Source organism: Aotus nancymaae, unplaced genomic scaffold (assembly GCF_030222135.1).
Source record: "Aotus nancymaae isolate 86718 unplaced genomic scaffold, 86718_ANA_hifiasm-v0.15.2.pri h1tg000072l, whole genome shotgun sequence".
Lineage (NCBI taxonomy): Eukaryota > Metazoa > Chordata > Mammalia > Primates > Aotidae > Aotus > Aotus nancymaae.
This window is the reverse complement of record NW_026988487.1, coordinates 16,781,372-16,793,712: the sequence shown is the minus strand read 5'-3', so window position 1 is coordinate 16,793,712 and position 12,341 is coordinate 16,781,372. Positions and strand designations below refer to the sequence as shown.

Sequence of the window (12,341 nt, the reverse complement as noted above, 5' to 3'; positions counted from 1 at the left end):
GGGTTTGATGTTGGATATTTAGTAGAAAAGAAAGAAGATACCACACTAAATCCCTAGAATGAAAGCTAATATCAGCGAGGTGTGGTGGCTCACGCCAGTAATCCCAGCACTTTGGGAGGCGGAGGTGGGTGGATCACCAGAGACCTGGAGTTCAAGACCAGGCTGGCCAACATGGTGAAACCCTATCTCTACTAAAAATACAAAATTAGCTGGGTGTGGTGGTACATGCCTGTAATCCCAGGTGCTTGGGAGGCTGAGGCAGAAGACTCACTCGAACCTGGGAAGTGGAGCAGTGAGCCAAGATCGCACCATTGCACTCTAGACTTGGCAACAAGAGTGAAACTCCATCTCAAAAAAAACACAAAAAAAACCTAATTTCATATTATGTTAAAAAATTTTTTTTTTCTGGCCAGGTGTGGTAGCTCACACCTGTAATCCCAGCACTTTCGGAGGCCAAGGCAGGTGGATCATTTCAGCTCAGGAGTTTGAGACCAGCCTGGGCAACATAGTAAAACTCTGTCTCTACAAAAAATAAGCTAGGTGTGGTGATGCATGCCTGTGGTCCTAGCTACTCTGGAGGCTGAGGTGGGAACATCACCTCAGTTCGTGAGGTTGAGACTGCAGTGGCATGATCCTGTCTCTCTACAACTTCTGCCTCCTGGATTCAAGTGATTTTCCTGTCTTAGCCTCTCTAGTAGCTCAGACTATAGTCACACCCTACCATGCCTGGCTTATTTTTGTATTTTTAGTAGAGATCTGGTTTCACCATATTGGTCGGGCTGGTCTTGCATTCCTGACCTCAGGTGATCCACCCGCCTTGGCCTCCCAAAGTGCTGGGATTACAGGTGTGAGCCACTGGGCCCGGCCTGGGAAATAGTTTTTATGGTACTGCAGTTGTTACAGGGATGTCCTGTGTAGATTTTTAAAAGCATAGGTAACTGTTTCTCTGATATTCTGAGTTACTTTCTTGTTGTTGGGATAGATACCAGTAAGTTGTATTTTTCAGCCTTCAGGCTCTACACACTGATGATCCTCTCACTTGGGATTATGTGGCAAGGCGAGAATTACAGATTGAGTCACAGACAGAAGAGCAGCCTACGACGAAACAAGCCAAAGCAGTAGAGGTTGGCCGGAAGGAGGAGAGGTGCTGTGCTGTATATGAAGAGGCAGTGAAGACTCTGCCAACAGGTGAACTTCACCGAACTATGGTGTGATATAGAAGGAATAGTATCCCTGAGTGTGAAACTTAAGCTTTTGTTCTCATTGCCAAAATCAATATTGGGGATCTCTCTGTAGTATAGTTTATGATGTGCCTGTTCCTGGCTTGCTTTTTTTTTTTGAGACAGAGTTTCACCCTGTCACTCAGACTGGAGTGCAATGGTGCGATATCGGCTCACTGCAACTTCCGCCTCCTGGGTTCAAGCGATTCTCTTGCCTCAGCCTACCAAATAGCTGGGATTACAGGCTTGTGCCATGACGCCCAGCTAACTTTTGTATTTTTAGTGGAGACAGAGTTTCACCATGTTGGCCAGGCTGGTCTCGAATTCCTGATGTCAGGTGGTTCACACATGTTGGCCTTCCAAAGTGCTGGGATTGTAGACGTGAGCCACTGTGCCTGGCCATGCCTGGTTTTCTAACTTGGACTTTCTCTGATGGTAATGGAGCATTTATGTCCTTCTTCCGTAGTAGTGGTATTTATATTCATTCATTTAGAGAAAATGATACTTAGGAAATAATTCCTAAGATTCTTTAATTATTATTCCTTAATTATCTTATTATTATTATTATTATTATTATTATTATTATTTTGAGACAGGGTCCTGCTGTTTCACCCAGGCTGGAGTGCAGTGATGTGATTGCGGCTCACTGCAACCTCTGCTTCCTGGGTTCAAGTGATCCTCCCGCCTCAGCTCCCTAAGTAGTTAGTAGTAGTAGTAGTAGTGCGTAGTAGTAGTGCCACCACGCCAGGTCAATTTTAATATATTTTTTGTAAAGATGGAGCTTCACCATTTTGCCCTGGCTGGTCTTGAACTCCTGGAATCAAGTGATCTTCATGCCTTGGCCTCCCCAAGTGCTGGGATTACAGACATCCTTAATTACCTTTTTTTTTTTTTTTTGAGGTGGAGTCTTGCTCTGTTGCCCAGGCTGGAGTGCAGTGATATGATCTTGGGTCGCTGTAACCTCTGCTTCCTGGGTTTAAGCAATTTTCCTGCCTCAGCATCCTGAGTAGCTGGGATTACAAGTGCATGCCACCATGCCGTACTGATTTTTGTATTTTTAGCAGAGATGAGGTTTTACTATGTGGCCAGGCTGGTTCTGAACTCCTGACCTCAGGTGGACCACCTGCCTGAGCCTCCCAAAGTGATGGCATTACAGATGTGAACCACTGTGCCTGGCCCTTAGTTCTCTTTTGATAGAGATTTAACTTTTATTCTGTAATAATGTAGAATAAAGGCAGAGGGTATATATTACCTGGATAAGGCTTTCAATTTTTATATTTAAACTGTTACCCAGTTATTTTCCCCCAATATTTGAGGTGTTTGATTGGCTGTAATCAGAGTAACACTTTTTAAAATCAGGCTGATTTAAACTCTTCTTCAGACGAGAGTTTTTCCCCTTGAAGTATGATGATTGTTTTTTTTCCTTCTCTTTTAATACTTTGATGCGATGAATGTTGAACTAAGTGATCTGATCAACATAATCTTTCTGAGTTTTCCAGAGGCCATGTGGAAGTGTTACATCATCTTTTGCTTGGAACGATTTACTAAGAAGACAAATAGTGGATTCCTCAGAGGGAAGGTGAGGATGTTACATGGTTACATGGTTACAGTGGTTGACTAGATAGTGACTGTCTTCTGAAAGAAGAACAGAAGCACAGCTCTTTGGGTGTCTGGGATAGCTTCTGAGAACTTTTTGCTTAGCCACTCTCTCTCTCCTTGTGGGCGATGTGTCATTCTAAAGGTCTGAGTTTGATTTGCTGCCAGGTTAGGAGGGGCTCTCATGTAACTGGGCTCTTTTGGTGCAGCTGTCCAGTGCATCTATTCATAAGTGAAACCACCATGCAGGAGCAAGTTAGCTTCTTTGAGTTCTCAGAAATGCGTAAAACTGCTTTTGTTCATGTCAGAGGCCAGAGGCCCCTGCTGGGATCTTTGTAATGAATTGAGGGATTTCTCTGTTTTCAGAGGATGGAAAGAACCATGACTGCATTCAGGAAGGCACATGAACTCAAGCTTCTGCCAGAATTCCAATACAAGCAGTTGGTAAGGACATGGAAAGTATATTATCTGCCAGTTACAAATACCTTGTTCCAGTTGTTTTGTTTTAAATATTTTTAAATGTTTTAAATATATATAGTCTTATGACAAAGGCCATTCGGGAGTTTGATATGTAAAGTGTGTTTATATTTGTTTGCTAGTATTTGGCATATGCTACAAATGAAATCTGTACTAGCAAAGGGAGGAATATTATATAGTGAAAAACACTCAAAACAAGAGTCATGATTTGGGTTTATTTTTTTTGTCTACTCATTTCTTTTTTATTTTTTGAGATGGAGTCGCCCAGGCTGGAGTGCAGTGGTGCAATTTCAGCTTACTGCAACCTCTGCCTCTTGGGTTCAAGTGATTCTCCTGCCTCAGCCTCCCAGGTAGCTGGGATCACAGGCGCATGCCACCACATCCGGCTAATTTTTATATTTTTGGTAGAGATGGGGTTTCACCATCTTGGTCAGGCTGGTCTCTAACTCCTGACCTCAAGTGAGATGGAGTTTTGCTCTCGTTGCCCAAGTTAGAGTGCAGTGGCATGATCTGGGCTCACTGCAACCTCCGCCTCCTCGGTTCAAACGATTCTCCTGCTTTAGCCTCCCCAGTAGCTGGGTCTACAGGCGTGCAGTAGCACGCCCAGCTAATTTTTTTGTTTTTAGTAGAGACGGGGTTTTACCATATTGGCCAAGCTGGTCTTGAACTCCTGACCTTGGATGATCCACTTGCCTTGGCCTCCCAAAATTCTGGGATTACAGGTGTGAACCACTGCGCCCGGCCTAATTTTTGTACTTTTAGTAGAAATGAGGTTTCACCATGTTGGCCAAACTGGTCTCGAGCTCGTGACCTCAGAGGATCCGCCCATCTCACCTCCCAAAGTGTTGGGATTACAGGTGTGAGCCACCATGCCCAGCCTATTTACTGATTTTTCATCTTCTTTTTGGTGAGCATGTGTTCTGGCATAGTGAACTCTTTTATTAAAAACTTAACTTACAGCGTAAATTCTTTAGGCTCTCTAGTTTTTACCTCTTCTCTGTTTTTGGTTACCCTTCATGGATAGGAGCAGTGAAAAGAGGAGGAATTCCAAATTGTTCACTTTGCACCTGTTTAACAGCCATGGAAAATTTGTTTTGATACCTATGAATTATCACATAGCTCATATCTTTTTTATTTTAAATTATAGTGGAAAGGTTGGTGAAATTCTTGCTTCAAATGAGGTTTTAATTGTCTCCATTTACATAGGTTGTTTAGGTTTCAGTAATTAATTTTCCAGTGATCCTTCATCTTATCTAGATTAAGTCCTTGCTGAGTCATAAGTTCCTGAGAGAAGCTCTGGAGGTGGCAGTAGCTGGAACTGAATTGTTTAGAGACTCTGGGACAATGTGGCAGATGAAGCTGCAGGTGCTAATTGAATCAAAGAGCCCTGACATAGCCATGCAATTTGAAGAATCCTTTGTGCACCTGAAACCCCAGGTCTGTGAGTAGGGTCTTTTGTATTCATTATATATGGGAAACCTTTTAAGACTTTAGTCAAAGCTCATTTGGAATGTGCTTGTCTATTGAAAGCCAACTCTAGAGTGGCATTTGTAATTAAATGGTGATGGTTCATAGGTCAAGAGTAGAAGAATTTGCTTCTATTTAATATCTTATTTGGAAGTTGACCAAATTATATAAAACTTCCTATTCTATTTAGATATCTTATAAAGTTAGAAATACCCGTAGAATATGTCACTTGCTGAATATAAGCCCAATTTTTTTATTTTCTTTTTCTTTTTTTTTTTTTTAAAGATGGGGTTTCACCGTGATGGCCGGGCTGGTCTTGAACTCCTCACCTCAGGTGATCCACCCACCTCAGCTTCCCAAAGTGCTAGGATTACAGGCGTGAGCCACCATGCCCAGCCAAGCCCAACTTTTAAACACAAACATATTTGTAACTTAAAGGTTCAAATCCTCTTGTTTGTAGGCCAGGTGTAGTGGCTTACGCCTGTAATCCAAGCACTTTGGAGGCCAAGGCGGGCAGATCACCTGAGGTTGGGAGTTCAAGACCAGCCTGACCAACATGGTGAAACCTTGTCTTTAAAAAAAAAAAACAAAAAAAAAAACTTTGTTTTTTTTTTTTTTTTTTTTTGACTCTGTGGCCCAGGCTGGAGTGCAGTGGCACGATCTTGGGTCATTGCAGCCTCTACCTCTGGAGTTCAAGCAATTCTTGCACCTTAGCCTCCTGAGTAGCTGGGATTACAGGCATGAGCCATGGTGCCCAGCCTAATTTTTGTATTTTTAGTAGAGACAGGATTTCTCCATGTTGGCCAGGCTGGTCTGGAACTCCTGGACTCAAGTGATCTGCCCGCCTTGGCCTCCCAAAGTGCTGAGATTACAGGTGTGAGCCACCATGTATGGCCAGATTAACTTTGCAGTGAATTTTTTATATTAGTAGGAAAAAATGTATTCCAGAAGTTGGTAGGAAAAAAAAAAACTACTGCTCATTTGGTGGTAATGCTGTTGTTTTTATTTTTAGATGAAGAATTACTCTGTTGCCTAGGCTGGAGTGCAGTGGCGCAATGTCGGCTCACTGCAACCTCCACCTCCTGGGTTCAAGTGATTCTCCTTGCCTCAGCCTCCCAAGTAGCTGGGATTATAGGCAGCCATCACCACACCCAGTTAATTTTTGTGTTTTTAGTAGAGATGGGGTTTTATCTTGTTGGCCAGGCTGTTCTCAAACTCCTGACCTGAGGTGATCTGCTCACCTCAGCCTCCCAAAGTGCTGGGATTTCAGGCGTGAGCCACCATGCCCGGCCGTTTTTTTTTTTTTTTTTTTTTTTTTTTTTTTTAAAAAGTCTTGCTCTTTCACCCAGGCTGGAGTGCAGTGGCACAATCTCAGCTCACTGGAACCTCTGCCTCCTGGGTTCAAGCAATTCTCATGCTTCAGCCTACTGAATAGCTGGGATTATAGGTGTGTGCCAACATACTTAGCTTATTTTTTGCATTTTTTTTTTTTTGAGATGGAGTTTCGCTTTTATTGCCTAGGCTGGAGTGCAATGGCATTATCTCGGCGTACCACAACCTCTGCCTCCTGGGTTCAAGCAATTCTCCTGTCTCAGCCTCCCAAGTAGCTGGGATTACAGGCACGTGCCACCACGCCTGGCTCCTTTTTTTTTTTTGTATTTTTTTTAGTAGAGACAGGGTTTCACCATGTTGGTCAGGCTGGTATCGAACTCCTGACCTCATGATCCACCTGCTTCGGCCTCCCAAAGTGCTGGGATTACAGGCCTGAGCCACCACGCCTGGCCCATTTTTTGCATTTTTAGCAGAGATGGAGATTTGCCATGTTGGTCAGGCTGGTATTGAATTCCTGGCCTCAAGCGATCCACCTGCCTCCACCTTCAAAGTGCTGGGATTACAGGCATGTGCCACCTGCCTCGCCTTTGCTGCTCATTTGTAGATACCTCTGGGACATGAGTGAAGATCAGATAGTTCAGCTTAGATTAATTAGTTCTTGTGTTATGGGTCTTAGACAGCAGAGACATGACCCCGGTAGCTGTGGGTCTAATTGTATAGGCTGTTAATTGCTTACTTAACTAAAAGATGATTGATGATGATAACTACAGGAAATATTTCCCAGTAGAAAGGAACTAAAATGGCTGGGCGCAGTGGCTCACCCCTGTAATTGTAGCACTTTGGGAGGCCGAGGTTGGTGGATCACGAGGTCTCTACTAAAAATACAAAAATTAGCCATGTGTGATGGCATGTGCCTGTAGTCCCAGCTACTCAGGAGGCTGAGGCAGGAGAATTGCTTGAACCTGGGAATCGAAGGTTGCAGTGAGCCAAGATCATGCCACTGCACTCCAGCGTGAGCGACAGAGCAAGACTCTGTCTCAAACAAACAAAAAGAACTAAAATTCACAGAAGAGTGTTCTCTTAGTGACTTGGTCAGAAGGCTGGCTGTGTTCTCATGTGCTACTCTTGCTGGGCAATGAGAATTCTGTTACAATGAGGACAGTTTGGGAATAAATCCATATTTTACATGTTGATTATCTTAGGAGGAACCTACCTTTTTATTTAGTTTTCAGAGAATAGGACTAAGCTGTCATTTTATAACATTTAAAAAATTGATACATAATAATTTACATATTTTTAGGGTATATGCAATGTTTTGTTATATGCTATTTTCTAACTGATATTTTTTAAACTGGGAGTAGGTTTGTCTGTCACTGTGGATTTCTTGGGCAGAGTGGAGTGAAGGTGCCAAAAGCCAAGAAGACACTGAAGCAGTCTTTAAGGTATAGGCTCCGTGTTCTAAGTCTTGTGGTGTGGGGAATGGCAGATGGGTTCCCTGGTTGGCCAGCTCTAGTGTTGTTTCATCAGCAGGTGCGCCTAAAGCACTATGGAGTGGCCTCAGGTGGTTCTGGGAAAATCTGTTTTGATATCTGTAAGTTTTCTCATGTAGCTTGTTTCTTTTTTCTTTTAAATCGTAGAAAGCTCTGTTAGCTGTCATTGGTGCCGACTCAGTAACCCTGAAGGATAAATATCTGGATTGGGCTTATCGAAGTGGTGGCTACAAAAAGGCCAGAGCTGTGTTTAAAAGGTACTCACAGATGTTCACAGTTACTAGTCTTTTCTCCCCATACTCAGCCCTTCATACCCAGATTATTTGTATCACAAATATTATCTGAGGGAGTAATCCCATATACACTTTTTCTTTCTTTTTTTTTTTTTAAAGATAAAGTCTGGCCTTGACCTGGGCTCAAGCAATCCTCCCACCTCAGCCTCCCAAGTGTCTGGGACTACAGGCATGTACCACCATGTCCAGCTAACTTAGAATTTTTTTTTCTTTGTAGATGGTGAGTTTCACAGTGTTGTTCACTCTAGTCTCAAACTCCTGGGTTTTAGCAGTCCTCCTGCCTCAGCCTCCCAAAGTGCTAAGATTATAAGTGTGAGCCACCATGCCTGGCCTTCTTTTTATTTTTTTGAACAATAAAAGTGGTTCATTGTGGTGGGGGAAAACATAACAATGATAATTTATTATACCATCAATTATATATTATCATATAACATAAACTTATATGTTAACATATAGTTTTAAAAATGTGTTTTTATGTAGTTGAGATAGTAGTACAATTGTATTTCTCTTTTTGAGATGGAGTTTCGCTTTTATTGCCCAGGCTGGAGTGCAATAGTACAATCTCAGTTCACTGCAACCTCTGCCTCCTGGGCTTAGGAGATTCTACTGCCTCGGCCTCCTGAGTAGCTGGGATTACAGGGATGCACCACCATGTCAGGCTAATTTTTTTTGTTTGTTTTTTGAAACGGAGTTTCGCTCTTGTTACCCAGGCTGGAGTGCAATGGCGTGATCTCGGCTCACCGCAACCTCCGCCTCCTGGGTTCAGGCAATTCTCCTGCCTCAGCCTCCTGAGTAGCTGGGATTACATACAGGCACGCGCCACCATGCCCAGCTAATTTTTTGTATTTTTAGTACAGACGGGGTTTCACCATGTTGACCAGGATGGTCTCGATCTTTTTGATTTTTTTGAGACAGAGTCTTGCTCTGTCGCCAGGCTGGAGTGCAGTGGCGCAATCTCGGCTCACTGCAACTTCCGCCTCCTGGGTTCAAGCGATTCTTCCGCCTCAGTCTCCCGAATAGCTGGGACTACAGGCGTGTGCCACCACACCCGGCTAATTTTTGTGTTTTTAGTAGAGATGGGGTTTCATCATGGTGAGGATGGTCTCGATCTCTTGACCTTGTGATCCGCCCGCCTCGGCCTCCCAAAGTGCTGGAATTACAAGCGTGAGCCACCGCACCCGGCCCCGGTCTCGATCTTTTGACTTCATGATCCACCCGCCTCGGCCTCCCAAAGTGCTGGGATTACAGGTGTGAGCCACCGTGCCCAGCCTATAATTATAATTTTATTTACGGTTTAAAAAAATTTTTTTTCTTTTTTCTTTTTTTTTTTTTTTTGTGAAATGGAGTCTTGCTCTGTTGCCCAGGCTGGAGTGGAGTGGTGCAATCTTGGCTCACTGGAACCTCCACCTCCCGGGTTCAAGCGATTCTCCTGCCTCAGCCTCTCAAGTAGCTGGGATTACAGGCTTCTGCCACCACACCTGGCTAATTTTTACATTTTTAGTAGATATGGGGTTCTGCCTTGTTTGCCAGGCTGGTCTCGAACTCCTGACCTCAGGTGATCAGCCTGCTTCGGCCTCCCAAAGTGTTGGGATTACAGGTGAGAGCCACTGTGCTGGGCCTAATTTTTTCTTGCTCTGTTGCTCAGGCTGAGTGGCACCATCTTGGCTCACTGTAATCTCTGCCTCCCTAGTATAAGTAATTCTTGTGCCTTAGCTTCCCACGTAGTTGGGACTACTGGTGTGTGCCACCACACTCAGGTAATTTTTAAATTTTTGGTAGAGATGGGGTTTCACCATGTTGCCCAGGCTGGTCTTGAACTTCTGGGCTCAAGTGATCTGCCCAGCTCAGACTTCTAAAGTGCTGGGATTACAGGTGTGAGCCACCATGCCTGGCCATGCCCAGATAATTCTTAAATTTTTTGTGTAATTGGGGGTCTCGCTTTGTTGCTTAAACTGATCTTGACATTGTGGGTTCCAGTGATCTTCTTGCCTTGGCCTCCCAAAGTTCTGGGATTATAGGTGTGAGACACTGTGCCCAGCCAAAAATTCTTTATAAACATCATTTATTAAACAAAGCTATATGAGCTGGGCACAGTGGGTCAAGATGTTTAATCTTAGCACTTTGGGAGACTGAAGCAAGAGGATCGCTTGAGCCCAAGCATTTGAGACCAGCCTAGGCAACACAGCAGGACTTCATTTCTACTAAAAATGCTAAAAAAAAAAAAAAAGGCCGGGCGCGGTGGCTCAAGCCTGTAATCCCAGCACTTTGGGAGGCCGAGGCGGGTGGATCACGAGGTCGAGAGATCGAGACCATCCTGGTCAACATTGTGAAACCCTGTCTCTACTAATACAAAAAAAAATTAGCTGGGCACGGTGGCGCGTGCCTGTAATCCCAGCTACTCAGGAGGCTGAGGCAGGAGAATTGCCTGAACCCGGGAGGCGGAGGTTGCAGTGAGCCGAGATCGCGCCATTGCACTCCAGCCTGGGTAACAAGAGCGAGACTCCGTCTCAAAAAAAAAAAAAAAAAAAAAAAAAGTTGGGTGTCATGACATGTGCCTGTGATTTCAGCTGCTTGGGAGGCTGAAGTGGGAGGATCACTTGAGTCCAGGGTTGAGACTGTAGTGAGCCGTGTGTGTACTACTACACTCCAGCCTTGGTGACAGAGCGAGACCCTATCTCAAAACAAAAACAAAACCCAAAACAAAACAAACATAATAGCTGTATTGAAGGCAGCCAACATACATATGAAAAAATGCTCAATATGACTAACCCTTAGAGAAATGCAGATCAAAACCACAATAAGATACCGTCTCACTAGTCAGAATTGCTATTATCAAAAAATCAAAAAATTATAGATATTGGCAAGGCTGCAGGGAAAATCTTGTACACTGTTGGTGGGAATGTAAATTATTCAGCCACTGTGGAAATCAGTCTGGAGATTTCTGGTAGAACTTAAAACAGATCTGCCATTCATCTCAGCAATCCCATTACTAGATATATACCCAAAGTAAAATAAACAGTTCTATCAAAGAGACATGTACTTGTATGTTGTTCATCACAGCACTATTCACAATAGTAAGGGCATGGAATCAACCTAGGTGCTTATCACCAGTTAATTGGATAAATAAAATGCAGTATATATACTCTATGGAATACTATGCAGCCGTTAAAAAGAACAAAATCATGTTCTTGGCAGTAGCACAGATGCAGCTGGAGGCCATTGTCTAAGCAAGTTATCACAGGAACAGAAAACCAAATACTACATGTTCTCACTTATAATTTGGAGCTAAACACTGGGTACACATGGACATAAAGACAGAAATAGTAGACACTACAGGGTGGGGGAAGGAGGAAAGGGCTGAAAAGCTACCCATCGATTACTATGCTCATTACCTAGGTTACGGGGTCAGTCTACCCCAAACCTCAGTGTCACAAAATATACCCATATAACAAACCTGCACATGTACTCCCCTGAATCTAAAATAAAAGTTGAAATTAAAATAATACATGGCCACCAGGTGTGGTGGCTCCTGCCTGTAATCCCAGCACTTAGGGAGGCTGAGGCGGGAGGATCACGAGGTCAGGAGTTCGAGGCCAACCTCGTCAACATGGCAAAACCCCATCTCTACTAAAAATACAAAAATTAGCTGAGTGTGTTGAAAGGTGCCTGTAATCCAGCTACTTGGGAGGCTGAGGCAGGAGAATTGCTTGAACCAGGGAGGCGGAAGTTGCAGTGAGCTGAGATCATGCCATTGCGCTCCAGCCTGGGTGACAAAAGCAAGACTCTGTCTAAAAAAAAAAAAAAAAAAAAAATGACTGATGGGCGCTGTGGCTCACACCTGTAATCCCAGTGCTTTAGGAGGCCAAGGTGGGAAAATTGCTTGAGCCCAGGAGTTGGAGGCTGCAGTGAGCTATGATTGTGCCTTTACACTCCAGCCTGGACAACAAAGGGAGAGCCTGTCTCAAAAAATAAAAACGTTAAAAAAATAAAGAGGCCAAGCATGGTGGCTCATGCCATTCCTATAATCCCAGCACTTTAGGTGGCCAGGGCTGAGGTGGGACAATCGCTTGAACCCAGGAGTGGAAGACCAGCCTGGGCAACATAGCCAGACCCTTTCTCTACTAAAAATGAGAAACAATTAGCCAGACGTGGTGGTTTACACCTATGGACCCAGCTATTCGGGAGGCTGAGTCAGGAGTATTGCTTGAGCCCAGGAATTCTAGGCTGCAGGGAGTCATGATCTCAGCACTGTACCCCAGCCTGGGTGACGGGGAGACTTTGTCTAAAAGGAAAAAAAAAAAAGAAGAGAAAGCTGTATGATACACCACTCTGGGGATGCCTGCAGTGTCACTTTTTTTTTTTTTTGAGACAGAGTCTCTGTTGCCCAGGCTGGATCTTTGCTCACTGCAACCTCTGCCTCCAGGGTTCAAGGGATTCTCCTGCCTCAGCCTTCTGAGTAGCTGGGA

At 44.0% G+C, this 12,341-nt stretch overlaps 1 protein-coding gene across 2 annotated transcripts in view; it reads left to right on the top strand.

Moving 5' to 3' along the window:
- The window catches only part of UTP6 (UTP6 small subunit processome component), a 37,761-nt gene that overhangs the window by 18,500 nt on the left and 6,920 nt on the right, over positions 1 to 12,341 (top strand). Inside the window, exons 11-16 of one of the 2 annotated variants that reach the window (XM_012449278.2) lie at positions 1,007 to 1,188; positions 2,720 to 2,799; positions 3,183 to 3,260; positions 4,551 to 4,730; positions 7,454 to 7,534; positions 7,730 to 7,839. In XM_012449278.2, the coding sequence (XP_012304701.1) occupies positions 1,007 to 1,188; positions 2,720 to 2,799; positions 3,183 to 3,260; positions 4,551 to 4,730; positions 7,454 to 7,534; positions 7,730 to 7,839 (711 nt within the window). The remainder of the gene's footprint in view (positions 1 to 1,006; positions 1,189 to 2,719; positions 2,800 to 3,182; positions 3,261 to 4,550; positions 4,731 to 7,453; positions 7,535 to 7,729; positions 7,840 to 12,341) is intronic. The other variant, XM_012449279.2, reaches the window with a different exon arrangement.